The sequence below is a fragment of the Gracilinanus agilis genome, chromosome 1, assembly GCF_016433145.1.
Source record: "Gracilinanus agilis isolate LMUSP501 chromosome 1, AgileGrace, whole genome shotgun sequence".
Classification (NCBI taxonomy): domain Eukaryota; kingdom Metazoa; phylum Chordata; class Mammalia; order Didelphimorphia; family Didelphidae; genus Gracilinanus; species Gracilinanus agilis.
In genome coordinates, this window is record NC_058130.1 from 195,421,619 (window position 1) to 195,442,802 (window position 21,184).

General features: G+C 35.3%; 1 protein-coding gene across 1 annotated transcript in view; it reads left to right on the top strand.

Annotated features, from left to right (window-relative positions):
• The window catches only part of TMC1 (transmembrane channel like 1), a 185,692-nt gene that overhangs the window by 99,471 nt on the left and 65,037 nt on the right, over positions 1–21,184 (top strand). Inside the window, exon 14 of the mRNA XM_044678499.1 lies at positions 5,932–6,060. Coding sequence (XP_044534434.1) covers positions 5,932–6,060 — 129 coding nt within the window. The remainder of the gene's footprint in view (positions 1–5,931; positions 6,061–21,184) is intronic.

Consider the following 21,184-nt stretch of genomic DNA (forward strand, 5'->3'; position numbering starts at 1 on the left):
TCTCTCTCTCTCTCTCTCTCTCTCTCTCTCTCTCTCTCTCTCTCTCTCTGTGTGTTTCTATGTACTTCTCCCTATTTCTCTCTCTCTAATAGCCATTTTGTTGGAGGAGTTTATTTTTTTTTCCCGTTCTTCAACCTTCTCTCAAAAAGAGCATTAACACTTAAAAGATGGTTGGATGAGCCAGACAGGAGAGAGAGTAGGAGGGTTCATTATGGAATTTCTGAATTTCGGATGAGAGAAGTGGAGAGCATGAGAACAAAGTGAACATAACAAAGATAAAAAATAGCAAAGTTAGCAAGGCCATGACTTTGGAAGATCAATATTCAGATCTAGGCACTTTAGATATTAATGGTTTGGACCTCATTTTTTAAGGGAAGCCTAACAGAAATAGCATAGACTGATTTAGAAAAATAATCATGCATAAAAAATTAAAAGTTCAACTTTGAAAATGTTGTGGAATGTTATGCACTTTTTCCAAAAATTTTGAATTTTATGTGAACTTTTATAACTTTTCAGGCAGCAAAATATGTCGCTCTGCTTTTCTTTGGCTCTCGTTAAAGTCCAACTTATTTTCTCTCTCTGAGATGAACAATTTTGGTCAAGTCCACTCCTACTTAGAAATTTGTTACAGAAGATCTTTTCTTCCTTTTTTCATAATTTTTTTAAAGGAAGCCTTACTTATAATACTAAGAATCAATCAGTCAATCAGTCAACAAGTATTTATTAAGTACTTATCATATGCTACACTGACCAACTATGTAGTACAGTGGATAGAGTGCCAGTTTTAGAGTTAGGAAGACCTGAGTTCAAATTTGACAGCAGATATTAGCTGTGTGACCCTGGGCAAATCGCTTAACCCTGTTTGACAAAGTTTCCTTATCTACACAAAGTGAGCTGAAGAAGCAAATGGCAAGTCATGCCAATATCTTTGCTATGAAAAATCCCCGAAGGAGTCATAAAGAACTGAACGTGACTGAAAATGACTGAACCACATATGCCACACATTATCCTAAGTCCTGAGGATAAAAACATAAGGAACAAAACAATCTAGAGACAAGAAGTTCTGGGTTCAAATTTGACCTCAGATAATTTCTAGCTGTGCAACCTTGGCCAAATCACTTAACCCCAGCTGCTTACTCTTCTACTCTTAGAAGCAATATGGAAGGTAAGGGTTTAAAATAAACCCAACAAAATGATCTCTATTCTTAAGGGGATTATATTCTAATAGAGAAACAAGTATTTAGAAAATAAATATTATATTACTATAAATGTGTTATGTATACATATATATGCAGATATGTAATATGTCTATATATACACATGCATTTATTATATATGTATGTGTATGTATGTACATATGTTAAATGCAAGGTGGTTTGGTTTAGGCAACAGAGTCTTTCCTAGGATATGTCAAAAGGGTGTAGAGGAGAGCAGAATCTCTAACAAAAGGGAGCTGGACAGAATGAATGAGGTCTTCCTCAGCTCTAAATCTGTAATGTTTTGATGCTTTTGTTAGGGATCCTTTTCTCTGGACTAGGTCAGACTCCCTAAAATGGCCAGGAAGAAAGAAGGCTGTTAGCTATTGGAAGTAAAAATACCAAGTACTATTCAACCCAATACACTTCCCCATAACTTCTGATTTATTGGCCATCTTTTGTTTCATTTCTTTCTGGAAAAGTTTCTACCTATGACTCTATTTTTCTCCAAGATTGAATGAAAAAATTTCCTTTCTTCATTTAAATCCCTTCACAACCTAGGATATTTCTTTCTTTTCATCCTTCTCATACTTTATTCTCTATGCATTCTACATTTCAGTGATACTAGCCTACTTTATGTTCCTTACAAATGACCCTCCATCTCCATATCCAGCTCTATAACTTTGTTCTGATTGTCCCTCATTATCTCATTGTTCTCTCTCTTCATCTCTGCCTCTTGACTGGTTTCCTTCAAGACTCAACTCAAATTATACTTTATTCAGGACATCTCCCATAATGGCATGCTAGTAAATATTTAAAAATATAGCTTTTCCTAAAATATGCATGACATACTTTTAAGTGTGATCAGCATCATTAACATTTTCTCCATCTCTTTTTTATTAAAATTTTTTTATTTTTCTTTAAAAATTAAAAAAAATCCTTACTCTCTGTCATTTTTTTTATCATGAGTCTCTGGGATTGTCTTGAGAGTAACTAAGTCATTCATAGCTGATCATCAAAAAGTATTGCTGTCATTCTGTAAAATGTTCTTTTGGTCCTGTTTGTTTCACTTTATATCAGGTCATATAAGTCTTTCCAGACTTTTCTTTAAAACATGGGCCCTTAACTTGAGGTCCATGGAACCCTAAGGATTCTGTGGGTAGATTTTATGAGATCTGTGAATGTGGTTGAAAACTAAAATACATCTTTATTTTGGCTCACTTAGGGCTTCCTTTGTAGTCCTATATATTTCATTTAATGCATTTAAGACCATCATTCTAAGAAAAGATCTAAAGGCTTTCCCAGACTGCTAAAGAAGTGTCCAAAACATACAGAAAAAAGGTTAAGAACCTCTGCTATAAAAGTACAAAGAGTACAGAATAGGTCAATTAAAAGTTGTTCAAAATAATATGCCATTCTATTTCCTTATACCAAAATATCAAGGTAAGGAAAGAAATGGATGAAGATGATATAAGGGGAGAGAAGGAGATAGTCATTGAAGTTAAACTTCCTGCCACCTTATTTATACATCACCATGCTAGACTATGAGTTCAGAACAACACCCTGTTTCCAAATACTCCTCAGAAGGACTAGTAGCATTTTCACACATCTTGCCTTTTAAATAGTTAGAACACAAAACAGAGTAATTTTAAATAGTCACTCATCAAGTATAATAATTTAAGCTAATCTAGTGAAAAGGAAAAGCACATAACCAAAGATTAGAAATTTTAAATTCAGTAGTAACCAAGGTCCATGAGATCATGGGATTCATGATCTCATGGCGAGTTCATAAGTCATCAGAACATCACTAGATAGGTTGGATATCTGGGAGTAGAAAGAAATCTTGTAAGATATACTAAATGCAGGGGGAGCAGAGTTAAGATGGCACTTAGGAGCAGCAAAAGCCAGTGCCTCTCTGACTATCTTTCCATACCAATCTTTAAAAAGTGCTTCAAAGAGGATAGAAATCTAAACCCAACAACAGGATGAAGTCATGGGACTCTCCTACTGAATACATTTTAAAAAGGTAGGCAGAAAGATGATTTTCATGGTATAAGGGAGAGATTGTAAGTGGATCTAGTGGCCTGAACACCCCTCCCCCATCTACTGTGCTGGGAATTGTGATTAGACATGGGCTGACTGTGGGATTCCTTGTTGGAGGCCGTAACCCTGATGGAGTACCTCAAATCCACCACTTGAAGTTCAGGGCTCTGATAGTAGCTAGTGGAGAAGAACTTGGGAGAGGCCATGTGGGTGGACATCCTCTGCCTCCACAGCAGCTGGGAATGGTGAAGATTTGGCCTCATGGCAGATTAGCATGGCAGGTCAGCTCAACCAGTCTAATCCACTATACCAGTAGAGGAGAGAGAAAACTGAAGATTCCCTCCAGGGCAGAGCAGATCAAATTCCCTGTTCTAGTAAACCAACAGAGGGATGAGTTTATAGTCCATGGGGGGAAAATGAGTAAATAAAGGAGGTAATGAATGAAAGCTTCTATGAGGATAAAGACCAAGGAACAGAACCAACAGAGGATGATAGGATCCAAGGAACTTCAAGCAAAACCTCAAAAATCTAGGGAATTCAAAACTCAAATAAGACAGGTTGAAGAAAAATGGGAAAAGGAAAACAACAGCTTATAAAAGCAAAATAGGTCATCTGGAAATAGAGGCACATGAATTAAGACAAGAAAATAATTAAGATAATTAATTAAGATAAGATAAGATAAATAATTAAGATAAGATTAAAACAATTAAGACAAGAAAATGAATTAAGACAAGAAAATAAGCCAGAATTGACCAACTGGAAAATGAGACAAAAAAAGTCAAAGGATGAAAAGAATGATTTGAAAAGAAGAATGGACCAATTAGAAAAGGAGGATCAAAAGGTCATGGAAGATATTCTGTCTTTAAAAATTATAATTGGGCAATTAGAAGCTAATAACTGTATACAATATCAAGAAACAGTAAAACAAAATTAAAAGAATGAAAAATAGAAGAAAAAAATGAAATACCTCGTTGAAAAAAAAGCTGACCTAGAAAATAGATCCAGAGAGACAATTTTAGAATTACAGGACTACCTGAAAGTCATGACCAAAAGAAAAAAAGATGGACTAAATGGCTTTATTTGGACATTTTCATCTCCCCTTTCAGACTTTACTTCCCCTCACACCAACATGTGTATGCATGCATGTATACACACACATGCACTGTTTTCAGCATAAAAATAGTGCTAAAGTTGTTGGTAGGGGAGGGGAGAAGGGCAAAATAAGGTCGGAGGGAGAGCAAGAGTAATAATCACTACGTTTCTTCTTTTGGGGGCTTTTAGTCTACAAGTGCAAACTTTTCTAAAGGGTCCATCAAGCTTTCTTTCTCTATTTCCAGTCATTTTCTCCTTTCCTCTCCCCTTCTTCTTTTGTCTATTCCCTCTATGCCTCCTTTCCTCTCAACCTTTCCCACCAATTTGAAATTATGTGATATGGGAAAATTCTTTGGTTTAGAGAAGAAGGAGAGAGAGTTATAGACTCATTATGGTTCCTTTTTTTCTAAATTCCTTTCACACCCACCAAAAGAAGAGTTGGGGCATGGATAATGGGGAGATTTAGTAATTGGAAGCAATGAGTTTTGGTTCTGAATTGTTGAAATTGAATTAAGATGGAGATATATAATTTGTCTTAGTGATTATTGCACCCATATTTATAGACCACAAACCATATTCTTATAAATATGAAAGAAAAAAAGAAACTAGTGACATAGATAGATGATAGATAATGATGAAATTTTTACAAAGTGGTTTACACACATCATATAATTTGAATCTCACAATAACCCTGTGAGGCAGGTTGTACAGCTCTTATTATCTGCATTTTACAGATGAGAATACTGTGGTTCAGAAATGAAATGACTTGAACATGGTCAAATAATTTGTAATAATAACTCTTATTTATATGGTACCTTTAACTTTACAAAATACTTTTCATGTGTTAATTCATTTTATCTTCACAACAAATTTGAGAGGTTAGGGCTCTTATTATCGCCATTTTACAGATGAGAAAACTATGATTGAGTGATCTGCCCAGAGTCAGGATCTGAGACAAGATGTGAACTCCAGTCTTGAAGACTCAAAGTCTCTATCATATCTACTGTACCACCTAGCAAGTATAAGAGGCAACATTCAAACCTAAGATTTTCTAGTCCTGCATCTACCCACTATCCCCAAAAATATATTTTAAAAAAATCCTTACCTTCTGATTTAGAATTGATACTATAAGTTCCATGACAAAAGAGCTGTAAAGGACAGGCAATGGATTTTTTTTACTTACCTGAGATCACACAGCAGGAAATATCTGAGGCCAGATATGAAAGAATATTTGTGTTAACATCTATAATTCACTGTGGACACTCCATTATCAGTGATGGGCAAACTATGGCCCGGTGGGCCAGATGCGGTGCCCTCTGAAATGTTCTATCAGGCCAGGCAACATTATTCCTAATCTGATGAATACAATGAGCAGGATACAATACAATGAAACTTTGAAAGAGTTGCCTTAGAACAGACCGACAGATGAGCATTTCTTTTCCATTGGCCCCCTCTTTAAAAAGTTTGCCCATCACTATCTTAGATTATAAACTTCTTCGGGTCAGGGATTATCTTTTGCCTGTTTTTGTTTTCCTATTGCCTGAGTAGGCATTTATTAAATGTTTATTAATTGATTTATTGATTGATAATGTCTCAACAGGAATTTGCGCGACTGGTTGTGTCTGATGTCCTAACAACCTATGTCACAATTCTGGTTGGTGACTTTGTTAGAGCCTGTTTTGTCAGGTTTTGCAACTACTGCTGGTGCTGGGACCTGGAATATGGCTATGTAAGTACCTAGCTAGTTTTCTCATCTCATCTGATCGTTTCAGGTCAGTTGCATATTTGTAGCTCATCACACTGAAGAGAAGAAAGTATTTTGTAGTTTGTGATGTGGGAATCTTCTTTTCACATTATAAATACATAAATGTTTAAGGTTTTAAGTGATAATTAAAAAAACTAAGAAAAATGTCAACCCTAAACTGCATGGCATGTGATAGTCCCATTAAATAAGCTCAGAGTAATGAAATAAAAGTGTCAAAGGAACGTGCAGTGGGGTAAGGGGAGTGAGGGCCCTAATATGTTAATTGAAATTAATTTTGAAAATGTCATAGATTGTGGGTCAGCAGCTACTTCTCCTATTTCTCCCCTCATTGCAACCTCTCATATTTCTAACAGTGAGGCAGGAGAAAGGGTGTGACATCAGTCATAACACTCTACTTATGTCTAACTATTTGAAATATTTGCTAAAAAAATTCTGGCCATGGTTTCTTGTTATATTGCCTTTCCTGAAAGCTCTCAGGCTGTTTCCTTTGATCACTGTTCCCCCCAAAATTTCAAAGTTCCACATGAGACACAAAGTAAATCCTTACCACAAAAAGTTGAGACTCCCAGTCTTATTACTTAGCATTTGCACTCTTCTGCTCTCCCTTCCCTCTCATTGCTATTGCTATCAAATCATTTCCTTGCCTCCAAAGAAAATATCAGAAATGATATTGTGCCTATTTCCTCATTTTCATGTGTATCTCCATTCTAGAACCGTCCAGACATGCCATCCATGGGCAAACTTGTGGGCCCTCTACGATTGCACCAATAAAATTATAATAATATGTACTTCAATTGGTCATCCAATCAACAAACCTTTATTAAGGACCTACTAAGTCCCAGTATCAAGTGCTATGGTATTAGGTATATAAAATAAAAATTGAAATGATCCTTGACTTTACACTATTTATAAAACTTATCAGGGGAATGGAGAAGAACTAGCAGTTAAGTGTTTCCTGAGGGCTTGTAGGATATGGAAGTTAAGATGAGCTTTTGGAAGGAAGCTAAGGATTCTAAGTGGCATGGAAGAGAGAAATAGTGCCTTCCAGTTATATGGAACATATACATCCTGTATGAGGAGCAGCAAAGAGACTGGTTTGACTGAAATCTTTTCTTTATAGTTACAAAGTACTATATAATTCATTTCAACAAGCTAATTACTGTGTACCAATACTGGGTAGGTGTAAGGGATACAAAGATAGAAACGATGTTATTACCCTCATCTGAATGTGAGCTTCCCAGTGGGCAAGAAATACATATTTGTTGTTGTATTTTCAGTGTTTAGCACAGAGCAGTACATGATTAAAACCAGTCCCTGACTTCAAGTAGATATTTGCATATTTTCTTTTCAGGTTTTATAAGTAAGGCTACTGAGGCCCAGAGAAATATAATTTTTCCACTTGGCTAGTAATGGGCTGAGCTGGGGTTGAACCGAAGTCGTATGAGTGTCTCAGTTTAAGGCTTATCCTATTTATCCAGTCAATATGCCTAACATCATTTAGCATCATTTAAATGAGTAACAACCACCCCTGTCCATCTCTAGGCACTGAGTCTATAGAAAAGGCCATTCTGACAGTGTATCTGTCATAGCTCCAATTTAGATCCTACTCCTGACTTTGACAACATGCCATCTGTTAGGTCATCACTCTCACCCTTGCTCAGAATGCCTTCCTAGCTCAGCCAAGACCAGTTAGCTAATGTTCTTTGGTGAATGACAATGAGGTAATGCTATAGACTCAGGATGCTATTGAGTCTCCTTCCCATTCCTTGCCATGAAGTACTCAGCTGGCTTGGTTTCATTTCTGTTTTTCTTGCCTGACACAGCTATATTCTGACTTAGGCATAGCAATGGAAGTTTCTCCACCTGGAATTTTATACTGTCTCCTGGCCTTTTGCTTGGCTTTTCTGGCTGTTTTTTTTCTTAAGTGCTAGAAAATGTGCTGCAAAAAAATGAAGTCAATAAAACATGACCTGGATGCATAAAAGCTGTAATTAAATGACTGTAATTTATTATTTATTGAGTGCTGATAGTATTCTTGGCTCTGTACAAAGTACAGGAAAAAAGGACAAAGTTCCTCTCCTAGGTCACAAAAAAAAAAAGAATTAACCTCTATCTTATCTATCTGGTTTCTGCTAGAGAGAAAAGGTCTTGGACAGAGGAGAAACCCAGTGCTATGGCAATCAAACATCCTTAAATACAGACCTTTAGATATGGATTCTTTTTTTATTTTCATGATTACTTGACTAAATTGGGATGTGTTATACAGTAGTAGAAAGGGCAGTGAATTTGGAATTATTGGATTTGAGTTTGATTTCCTAACTCTACTACTATTTGTGTAACCTTGGTTACTTGACCTCTTTGGGTTTCATTTACCACACCTATTAGATGAACAACTCCTAAGGTTCCTTCTAGTTTGAGATTCATGATCATATGATCAAAGGAATTATCCATTCCCCAAACATTCCTAATGTATTCAAGGGATAGTTCAAGGATTTTCAGGGGATACAAAAATACTCTTGCCTAAAAGGAATCTGCAGTGAAATGAGGGGAAATGAAACAAATTCACAAATAACTGTAATGTGTGACAGAACAAGATAATTACCAAAACAGAGAATCAGCATGCTATTTAAAGGAGTTCGTGGCATAGTTGACAGAATGCTGGATTTGGAGTCAGGATGACCTAGGTGTGATTCTTGTTTACAGGCCTTACTAACTATGTGACCCTGGATTAGTCAGTTGCTTAAACATTTTTTCCCCTTTTGGTGGGAAAGTGGGATGTATCTTCAGCACTTAGAATGATGCCTGGCACATGGATAGGGTCCAAGAAATGCTTATTAATGGATTAACATCTATAAAATGAAGATAATTATATAACATCCTGAGTCTATTTCTTTTCTGTAAAGTGGGAGGAATAATATCAATTTCAGAAGTATAAGAATCCAATTTTCATGGAGGAGATGACACCTGAAATAGGCCCTGAAGAAAGAGAAGACTTTCCTCATGGAGAATGACCTTTACAAATACATGGAGGTAGAAGGGAGAAGGATGAGACCAAGGAATAATTAAGTGATCCTATTTGCCTAGAATCTAGAAGTCTGAACAGTTTTTATTTTTATTCTTTTGCCAATGAAAGAACATTGAAGGTTTTTGAGCTGAGAAGTCACTTAGAATTATATATTTGGAATATTATTTTTGGTAAATATGGGATTGATAGATCAGAAAAAGGAGAGACTGGAGGCAAGGAGACTAGTGAGGATGCTTTTGTAATAATAGAGGCAGCTAGAGTACTCAGTAAATAGAGAGTTGTTTCTGGAGTCAGGAATACCTAAGTTCAAATTTAGCCTCAGAAACTCACTAGCTATGTGACTCTGTGCAAGGCACTTAACCTCTATTTGCTTTAATCCAGGGGAGAAGGAAATGATAAACCACTCTAGTATCTTTGTCAAGAAAATCCCATATGAAGTATAAAGAGACCGACACAACTGAACAACAATTGTGATATTGGGATGATATCTGAACTATGGGGGCACAGTAGTATGTCAGGTGGCATTTACAGAAAGATTTCTGATTTGCAAGGAACTTTAAAAATGCTAACTAATTTGGATCTCAGAACAACTATGATATAGCTGTATTACTATTTTCATTTTTCAAAAGAGGAAACAAATTAACTTGTTATTTCCTGAGGGCCATATAGCTAGTAAGTGGCAGAGCTAGAATTTGAACCCTGGTTTTCTTGACTCTAATTTTTACTAAGCCAGGCTACCTCAGAAATTCTAGTAAAAAATGGAGATGAGATATTATAAAGGCAGAATTTCTAGACCTTGGTAAAGTTGATTTGATATATTAAAGGGCAGGGGAAATTAAAAAGTGAAAAAAAAACATATATTCCAGGGTTGCATATATTAGGCAATGAAAAGGTGGTGGTGTCATTAATAGAAACAGAATTTAGCTATATACACACATACTTGGATATAGATATTTTCATACATACACATGCATATATACAGATATTTCATGGAAGTGCATGAAATTGACAAAACTGAGTACAAATGAAGAAGAAAAGGAAAAAGGGTAGAGAAAGAAATGAAGAGAGACAGAGACAGCAAGAAACAAAGAGAAAGACACAGAGAAACTGGATGAATGATCCATGATGTAAGGGTTCAAGCAAAGATTAGAAGTTTGGATCAAGGAAACAAGGGAAATATTTATTCTTGGTTGTAGGGAACCCATTTCCCTTTTATAAAGAAGAAATCCCATCAAATTCCTTCTATGACATAAATATGATCTTGATACCAAAAGTAGGGAGAACTACAATAGAGAAGGGAAACTACAGATCAATTTTCCTATTGAATATTGATATAAAAATTTTAACAAAATACTAGCAAAGAGATTACAATAATATATCACAAAGATCATACATGACAACTAGGCTAGATTTATACAAGGAATTCAGGGCTGGTTCAATATTAATAAAACTATATTAACCATTATAGTAACAAAAATCATATAATTATTTTAATAGATGCAGAAAATCTTTTAACAAAATATAAGATCTGTTCCTATTAAAAGCACTAGAGATCATAAGAATAAACAGAGTTCTTCTGAAAATGATAAGTAGTGGGGGCAGCTAGATGGTTCAGTATATTGAGAGCCAAGTCTAAAGATGCAAAGTCCTGGTTTCATATCTGGCCTCAGAGTAGTCAAGTCACTTAACCCCATTTTTTAGCCCTTACTATTCTTCTGCCTTGGAACCAATACAGAATATTGATTCTAAGATGGAAGATAAGGGTGTGTGTGTGTGTGTGTGTGTGTGTGTGTGTGTGTGTGTGTGTGTGTTTTAAACCCTGTGTATAAGTACTGTGTATTGGTTCTAAGGCAGAAGAGTGGTAAAGGCTAAAAACTGGGGGTTAAGTGATTTGCCAAGGGTCACACAGTTGGGAAATGTCTGAGGCCAGATTTGAACCTAGGACCTTCCATCTCTAGGCCTGGATCTCAATCCACCTAATCATCTAGCTGCCCTCCCCTTTTTAAAGATAAGTATTATCTGTCTATAACAGGGCAAGCTTTATTGGTAATGGAGATAAACTAGAAGACGTTCCAGTAAAATCAGGAGTAAAGCAAGGATGTCCAATTATCACCATTATTATTTAATGTTGCACTAGAAATGCTAACTATGGAAATGACAAGAAAAATAAATTAAAGGAATGAACATCAACATTGAAAAAACAAAAATATCACTTTTTTCAAATGGTATGTGTTTTGTTTAGAGAACCTTAGTGAGTCAACTAGAAGACTAGTTAAAACAATTAACTTCAGCAAAGTTGCAAGGTATAAAATAAACCCATACAGATCATCAATATTTCTAAATATTACCAACAAAATCTAGCAGGAAGAAATAAAAAGAGAAATTCCATTTAAAATAGCTACAGACAAAAGAAAATATTTGGGAATCTACCTAACAAGAAATATATAGGAAATCTATGAGCCCAGTTCCAAATACTCTTCAAACAAATAAAAATAATTGGAGAAACATTAACTGCTCATAGGTAGGCTTGAGTTGATATTAAAAAATGAAAATACTACCTGAATTAATTTAATTGTTTAGTGTCATACCAATAAAGATACCAAAGAATTATTTTATAGAACTACAAAAAATAATGAAACCCATCTGAATCACTTTTAAAAAATAATTACAAAAATATCTTAGCTAATAATACTAGATCTCAAGCTGTACTACAAATATCTAATCATCAAAACAATTTGTTACCGATAAAGAATAGCAGGATTCATCAATGAAACAGCAGAGGTACAAAATATATCAAAGTAAATGAGCAAAGTAACTCACAGTAACTTAGTATTTGATTAACCTAAAGATCCCAGCTATTGAGGCAAGAACACACTATTTGAAAGGAAAAAAAAAAACTTCTGTGAAATCTAGAAAGTAGTCTGTTAGAAATGTGTTAGAAAAATGATCACTTCATACTATATACCAAGAGGCTGAAATTAGAAGAAAAGCAAGCAATAGAAAGATATTTGCAGCAAGTTTCCCTGATAAAGTTCTCATTTCTCAAATATAAAGGACACTAAACCAAATTTATAAAAATGAGTCATTCTCTAATTTTAAAATGGTCAAGGGATATGAGCAGTCAGTTTTCAGAGGAAAAAAATCAAAGTTATCAATAGTCAAATTTAAAATGTTCTAAATCACTGTAATTAGATAAATACAAATTAAAATAATTTTGAGATACTACCTCACACCCATCTACCATCTAAGTTAATAAGTTAGAAAAATGACAAATGCTGGAGAGATTGTGGAAAAATAGGTACCCAAATGGACTGCTGGTGTACCTGTAAACTAGTCCTACTGTTCTGGAAAACTATTTGGAACTACGCTCCTCAAACTATTAAACAATGCATACTTTTTGACCCAGTAACACTGTGCTGCTAGAGCTATATCTTAAAGAGTTAAAAGAAAAAGGAATTAGGACTTACATTTACAATAATATTTATAGTATCTCTTTTTGTAGTAGCAAAGAATTGGAAACTCAAGAGGTACCCATCAATTGGGGAATGGCTGAATAAATTCTGGTATATCAACACAGTGACCCATCACAATTCCAAAGAATCCTTGAAGAAAAAAGCTATCCATCTCTAAGTAGAAAATTGATGGGCTCAGATTGCAGATTGAAGCATCTTTTTTTTTTCTTGTTCTATTTCTTTTTTTATATGAGGAATGTGGAAATTTGTTTTGTGTGACTTTATATTTGTAATGAGTTATATATTTCTTCCCATCTAAATAGGTTATAGAAGGAGAGAATTTAGGATTGAAAATAAAATTGAATGGAAAAAATAGAAAAAAAAATTTCCATACTTATTTTCTTCTTGCACTTGTACATGAAGATGGAGAATCCATCTTTTTGTAAGGAACATCCCATGCTTGTTGGGACAAATTGAACCTATCTTAATTTAAATTATAACACAATTTATAAAATCCTTTTTATGTCTCAGACTTAAGCATTAAAAAAATATTTTGAGAGATACAGTATGAAGTGGTAGATAGCTTGCTTCTGATCCAGAAAGACCTAGCCTCAAGTCTCTCCCCTGACATATTGACTCTGTGGCCCTAGGATCCTCAGTGTTCTAGGAAACTTTTGAAGATTAAAATTGGAAAAAAAGTGATAAGCTATATTTGGTAGAGGGAATTTCCTCACCCAGAGGCAAAGCAGTTAGTGGTATACTGAATAGAACTCTGCATCTAAAGTCAGAAAGATTTAAGTTCAAATCTGGCCTCAGACATTTATGAGCTGTGTGACGTAAATAAATCACAACCTCTCTTTCCCTCAGTGTCCTCAAGTGTAAAATAGGGCTAACAATAGCACCTACCTCCCAAAGTTGTTGTGAGGACCAAATGAAATAATATTTATTAAAAAAAATCACTTAAAACAGGGCCTGGAACATAGTAGATCTTATATAAATGTTTATCTCTACCTTTCTGAAGTTCCTTATATAAGTGAAATATTAGGTCTAATCCATATCCTATTTTTTACAAAATTGATTTGGGATCTCAGGAGTCAAATATTTTAAGTTTGCTCATAACAACCTCCCATAACAACCTCCCATAAAGAAGGGGAAAATTATGTGCAAGTGGTATTAAATGTCTCCCCATGGAAGAGTTACTTATAACTAAACAAATGGAAGATCATTACAAGAATAATTACTTTCCAGTTTTCTTTTGGCAGACCATTCTATTTTTTTTTAGACTTTGGTGCCTGTATACATATTTGAGTAAAAAGCCCACTCTACAGGGGCACACGTGTATTGGCAGGGAGAGAATCATTTTTTGAAGAGGGTCTTTTATACAGAGAGGACAAAGTATCCTTATGTTCCCCCTAAATGTTAGGAAGAAAATTAGCAACATGCATTACATTAAAGCAGATAATGCTAAAAAAATTGTATTTGTGCTTGGTAGATTTGAAGTGCATTTAGACATTTTCAGGCTTCCACTTCTTGATTTAGGGACCATCATATCAGACCTTGTCCTTGGGGGGGAACAAGGCAAGGAAATAATTTGCCAGGAGCAAATTATTAAGCCATGTAAAGTAAATTACATTCTCTGAATACCTCTTCTAGGAAGATCAATAGTTTTTAATTGCTCTAATAGAGTTCATTCGGTCTATATAAGTGCACAGTTTAGTCCCAGCATGTAGTTCAGCTAAAGGTCAAGTTCCCTTGGAAATTCCATTGGGTCTAATGCATCAGTCCTGGACAAATCTAGCTCAGTTATAAACTCTGCTGATAAGGATATCTGAGTCAGTATTTTATCCACTGTTGGACCATGGAATAAAAGGTCATGCCAGTAATGTCCCAGGGTGGAGACCTTGTTAGAAATGGTTGCCCAAGGAATAGTGAACTGTCCATTTATGGAAATGGAAGTTGATGCTCCTGTGCCAATCTGCAATGAGATCCAACCTTTGACTTGTCCCTGTACTTATATCTCAAATATTATGGGGAGATCTAGTCTCTTTTTTTAATGTAGAAATCTTGAGTGTTCACTTAAAGTTGTTTTCTTAGCATTTAGTACCAAGGATGGTATACAATAAGTTCTTAATAAATGCTCTTTCATTCATTCATTCATTGACCTGATTCCTGTTATCTAGCTGATAATGATTCCATTATCTTTTCATTCAATGAACTCATATTAAATACCTACTCTGTGCAAGTCACTGTTCTTGACTCTGGGGATAAAAATATGAAATGAAAACTATATACCTTCCTCTACTAATGTGGGCATCTACCAATTGGTCTCCTCTGTTGCTGATCATAGCACCTGTAATGAGGAATGAATGGCCCTTCATAACTGGAGGATGTTGATTCCCTGAAGGATAAATTTTCAACTATTTTGGGTTTTGTGAAATATGTTTTACCTCAATCATTTTTCCACAACCATTTTCATTTGAAAGATAACATAATACAAATATTTGTAATTGATTTTACCCTAAAAACATAACTAAAAGAAATAAATGTTTTATGAGGCTTTAAAAAATAACTTCAAGAGGACTTTTGACTTGGAAAAACAACAACTTTTTAAAGAATGAGTTCAGAGTTTTGCTAAAGAGGAAAAAATCAAGCTGAACTTTCAGGCTTAGGGTTCATTTAAAATTAAGATCCCTTGAATTTATCCCAGTCTGAAAGTCTAGTCAGAGACCAACTCCCCTATAAATTCATACCAGTATTAAACTCATTTTCGAATTTCAATTGTGTCCAGAGACACATTTCTATATTGGCCATAGAAGTGAAAAAATGATAGTTAAACCCTAGGATCATATAATTTTTAGGTGACTTCATTGCCAAGTTAGTTCTGCTCCATGATTTTAAAGATGAGAAAAGTAAAGGCTAGTCAAGTTAAAGGCCTTGATTAGTCATATAGCTGGTTAATAACTAAGCTGGGTCTCTATTCTTGGTTTCCTGTAGTTCAGTCCTTCCACTATGACACCACTTTTTGTAATGTCATTATAATGAGCTGTGGTAGAATTCTAAGTCTTATTTCTCTGCATAAGATCAATTAGATAATTAAAGAATTATTTTCAATGACTATTGTTCCTGAGGATCTCTAGACTATGTTATATTCATCTGCTTTGGCTAAGGCATTTATTACTGATTAGGAAAATGATTTCATTTCAGTTGGCATTTAGAAACCTTTTGACTTTTGAGAGCAAAGGAAATTTGCATTGAGAAGTTTGTGCTATTCTCTTTCATTTTCCATGAGGTTAATTCAGAATGTCATTTCTGTGCTAATAAGGCAAAGGTCACAATGGTTCCATTCCTAAACAAGAAGAGATAAGGACCCTGGCCCATGACCACACAAGGCATAGGCTGCCTAATGAGGAATCTAGTAAATACACGTTATGATCCCAAGAGATTCCATGAGTGTGTATGAATGTTTCTGAGTAGTAGAGTAGTGGGCTTGGAGTCAGGAAACTTGGGGTTCAAATCCCATCTCTAAAATAATTAGCTGTGCAAGAGTGTATACAAACTAATGAACCGTTATGGCGTTAGTTTCTTCATCTATAAAGTAAGACTAATAACACCTAGAATATGTACCCCTCAGGAGTGTGGTATAGCCCTACTGAGATAATGTAATAATCATTGCTAATAGTTATGCAGAATGTCCAAAAGACCTAGTGCAATTTTAAGCTATTATAGCTATTATAAGCACTAGAGATAAAATAAAAAACATGAGACTGTGTCTGATCTCAAAGAGGACACTCTACAATATGTCTGCAGAAAAATGTGTGAGAGAGAGAAACATATTTTCACGCAATGGATAGAATGCCAGTCCTGGAGTCAGAAAGACTCATCGTCCTGAATTTAATTATGGCTTCAGATACTTACTAGCTGTATGACCCTGGATAAGCCAGTTAACTCTGTCCCAGTTTCCTCATCTGTAAAATGAGCTGGAAAAGGAAATGGCAAACTACTCCAGTATCTTCTCCAAGAAAACCTTAGATGGCATCATGATGAGTCAGGCATGACTGACAGCAACACATATGTATTGCATATGTATGTATAAACACATGTATATATAAACACAAATATAGGCACATGCATATCTTTCACTTATATATTATATTTAACAAATATATTTCATTTATAATGTATATTCATTAATTGAAATATTATGTGTATATATCTATACACACACACACAAATCCAGAGAAACATGAGAGAAGATACTATTAAGAGAATCATTAAAGGCCTTTTGAAGGAGGCAATACTTGGGGGGTTCTAAGAGGTTTTGAGAGCAAAGGGGAAACTTCTTGGCATGAAAATGTGAGACAGAATGCCCTACATGATTAATAGCAAATGAGGAGTCAGGCATTATCAGCCTAGAACAATATGCTGAAGTAAGATTATCAAAGGCTTTAAATTCTAAACAAAGGAATTTGGTTTTTTTATGTTAGAACAGGGAGTCAGTAGAACATATTTGCTGGAGAAATACTATAGTCAGATTTTTCTTTTAGGAATATTAGTTTTGTAACTGTGGAGGAAGAAGGAGCTCATATGCAGGGAGACCAATTAGGTATGTGTTTCAATAAACAAAGAAGGTTGTACTGAGCACCTGTTATGATTATAATAACAGATAGTTTGGAGAAGCAGATAAATGTTTCAGGGCCAAATAGCGCTTTAAGTTAAGAACCAGAGATTGACAGGCTACAGTGAGGAAAGGAGGGGGTTAAACACTCCTGATTCTCAAACCCCTCCCCCTCTAACTGCTTCTGCTTCAGTTGGTAATGAAGACAGGAATAAGATTCTTCTGGTGAGTTTCTGTTATGGCTGAAACCCCAATAATGTTTCTTTCTTAAATTTATATTCCTCTCAGGTCAGTTAGAGGAGATACATAGAAATTATTTATCTAACTGTTGAGGACAGAGGAGATCTTAAACTGGCAGCCAACAGGATTCAATCTAGAAGTTCAGACTGAATTGTAAGTATCTTCCAAATAATTATCAGGCACAGATTTGAAGGTAAAAAGTTATATTAGGAATTAACAAGGAAAATTATAGAAGTCAGTGAAGGTTTTAGGATAAATGAAAGGTGACCCTAAACTGTTAAATTAATGCCCCCTTCCCCCTCCTCACCGGAGGAGAGGAAGCATTTAACTAAAACTGGCTCTCTTGCTATAGATAAATATCTTACTCTCTAATTACTAAATAATTATATAATTATATTAATGAAGAATAGTAATGACAAATAGGCTAATCCTATGAGTAGAAATCACTAGCTTATTCTACAATGGTTTCTCAGGAGAAACCCCAAGTCAGGAGAGACAAGCAGAGTGTCTGCTCACATCCAATCCCACAATTAATTGTCTCCAACCCTTCTCAACTGCCCCTCACCCAGAGTTCTCCAGGGGGGGTCCCCTGGAATTCTGGGTGAGGCTCTCCTTGTACCTTTGCAGGGATTCCATGCTTTGCATCTGCACACAACACACCTGAACTAGGGAGGCTAGGGTATAAGTATGAGGAAAGAGAAAAAATAGGGATACAAAGTAAACAAAAAATGTATAGAGGTAGGATTTACAAGCTTTGGCAGCTGATAGAATGAAGGGAATGGGGGAGAGAGAAGAGCTGGAGATGACTATGAGGTTACAAAATGAGTAGCTGGAAGAATGGTGGTGTTCTCAACAAAAATGGCAAAACTGGGAGGAAGGGCAGAGTTAGTGGGAAAGATAAGAAGTTCTTTTTGGGGGGACTTGTTGAGTTTGAAATGCTTATGGATCATCAAGGCAGGAAAGGAAATGTACCATTTCCTGGGCTACTCCTTATGTCTAGAATGCTTTCGTTCTTCACCTTTACCTCTTAGATTTCTTAGACTTCAAGGCTTCTTTTAATATGACCTTCAGCAAGTCACTTAACTCCCATTTCCTAGCCTTTACTACTCTTTTGCCTTGGAACCAATACACAATGCTGATTCTAAGTCAGAAGATAAAGCAGGGATTTGGAGATGCTGGACTGGAGTTCAAGAAATAGATATGGGGTAGTTATGTAAATCTAGTATTCATCTGTATATAGTTATTAGATGAAACCATGGGATCAATAAGAGGTGAGAGGAAGAGGAGACAGATAGAGAAAGAGAGACACATTAGATAGAAAGAATACCTGGTGAGCAGAGGGAAGGAGGGAGAGAATAAATGAGCAAAGAAGAGGTTCAGAGCTCTGGGGACACCTTCATATAGGGAGTGGGACATAGATGATCCTACATAGGAGACTGAGAAAGATAAATCAGACAAGTCAGAGGAGAACCAAAATACAACAATGTCTAATATCATATTGCCTCTCTTATGGAAATTACTTTCCAAAGTCTAGGCTAAAGCACTATAAAGGTGTCAGTTATTATTATAAAATGTAACTAATATTTGGAGAGGAGATGATGCAGAACTCTTGTTTCAATAATGCTAAATTACTAGTGTCATTTTCATAGACAAAGAATAGTGCATTCATTTTTGGTTTTAGACCATATCTGTATAGAACATGCCAAATTTTCTGAATCTTGCCATTTCTGGTATTCAAGGGAGTGTATAAAATACTGATGCACTTTTCATTTTCCATTAGCACCATTACTAGCAACTTGATGGTATTCTTTACTGGAAATTTACAGCCTGTCCTTGGGTTGTTAACACACAAACACCTGGCATTCCTCTTATTGGCATCCTACCATTTCCCTTTATGATTTAAAACATCGTTAACTCTCCTTTTGATTTAGTTCTTTTGCACAATGAAAAATTCCTTTGTTTGGGAGTTGAGTAGATGAGTATAATTATACCTTTTTTTAAATCTTTGAATTAAGGAGTAGAAATATTTATCAAGCAGCATAAGCCATTGGAAATTTAGAGTGGCAGGGTTAGTGTTTTTTACATAAGGGTCCTCAGCTATTTTTAGAAATAGAAATAATAGAGTAGAATGTAAGCTCCTTGAAGGTAGGGACTACTTTATTTTTAACTTTGACTTCTTAGCACCTGGCCCAATGCTTGGCTTTTCTTAGGCACTTAATAAATGCTTATTAAATAAATGAGAGGTTCATTATGCCAATTTTCCTAAAGTACAGATCTGATCTTGTTACTCTGCTTCTCAATGAACTCCACTGGTTCCCTTTCATTCCTAGGCTCAAATACAAACTGTGTTTAGCTTTTAAAGTTCTGTACAATCTTGTTCCTTGCTGTCTTTCCAGTCTTCTTACATATTACTTCTCTCTCTATACGGTCTAGCCATACTGACCTATTTGCTATTTCTAAAATAATTTCTTGTCTCTGTACCATTTCACTGGAGGCTTCTTATGCCTAGAATGCTTTTATTCTTCACCACTACCTTTTAGATTCCCTGGCTTCGAGATGCATTTTAACATGATCTTGGGAGGGTCACAACTCCAATTGCCTGTCCTTTACTACTCTTTTACCTTGGAACCAATACGCAATATTGATTCTGACAGAAGGTAAATATTTTAAATAAGTCTTGTTTTAAGAGTTACTTTCTACAAGAGGGCTTCCCTTCTAAATTTATCTTGCATCAAATATACATACATATATAATATACATATATCCAAACATAGCACACACATAAAACATGTATGTGCATATTTGTAGGTATATGAAATATCTATATTGTTTTTCAGTCATTTTGATCATATTGAATTCTTTATGACTCCATTTGGTATTTTCTTGGCAGATATACTGAAGTGGTTTGTCATTTCCTTCTCCAGCTTATTTTACAGATGAGGAAATTGAGGTAAACAGGTTTAAGAGACTTGTCCAGCATCATATAGCTAGTAAGTCTCTGAGGCCAGACTCAAACTCAAGAAGATGAATCTTCTTGACTCCAGAGCCAGCATTCTAACTGCCTAATCTTCTGTATTATCTGTATTAGAATGTAAATTCCTGGAGGTCAAATATTATTTTGTTTTCCTTTGTTTACCAAGGGCTTAGTACATTGAATGACCCAATAAGTACTTAAAATGCTTGTTGACTGATTGATTATTGCCTAAGATAAGAATCTTTCCCCTAGAATCTAGTCTAAGTTCATAACTTCTCTAACTAGGACCACCATATACTTTTTCTCATAACTTTAAGCCCATTTTTTAAATGAAAGGCAGTGTGATACAATAGAAAAGACTCTGAATTTGGAGTCAGAAGAGATTTGGATTCAAAGCTCAGCCCTGAAATTTACTAGGTGTATATCTGTGGTTAAGTCACTTAAAATACCTGAACATCAGTTTCTTCATCTATAAAATGGAAATAATAAAATGTAATAATATGCATTAAGGGGTTGTTGCAAGGAACAAGTGAGATAATGAATCTAAACCATTTTTTAAAAATTTAAACAATTATTAATATTCATTTTTAACATAGTTACATGATTCATGTTCCTACTTTCCCCTTCACCCCCCGCACTCCCCCCACCCATGGCCGATTCACATTTCCACTCATTTTGTCATGTGTCCTTGATCAAGACCTATTTCCAAATTGTTGGTAGTTGCGTTGGTGTGGTAGTTTCGAGTCCACATCCTCAATCATGTCCACCCCGACCCATGCATT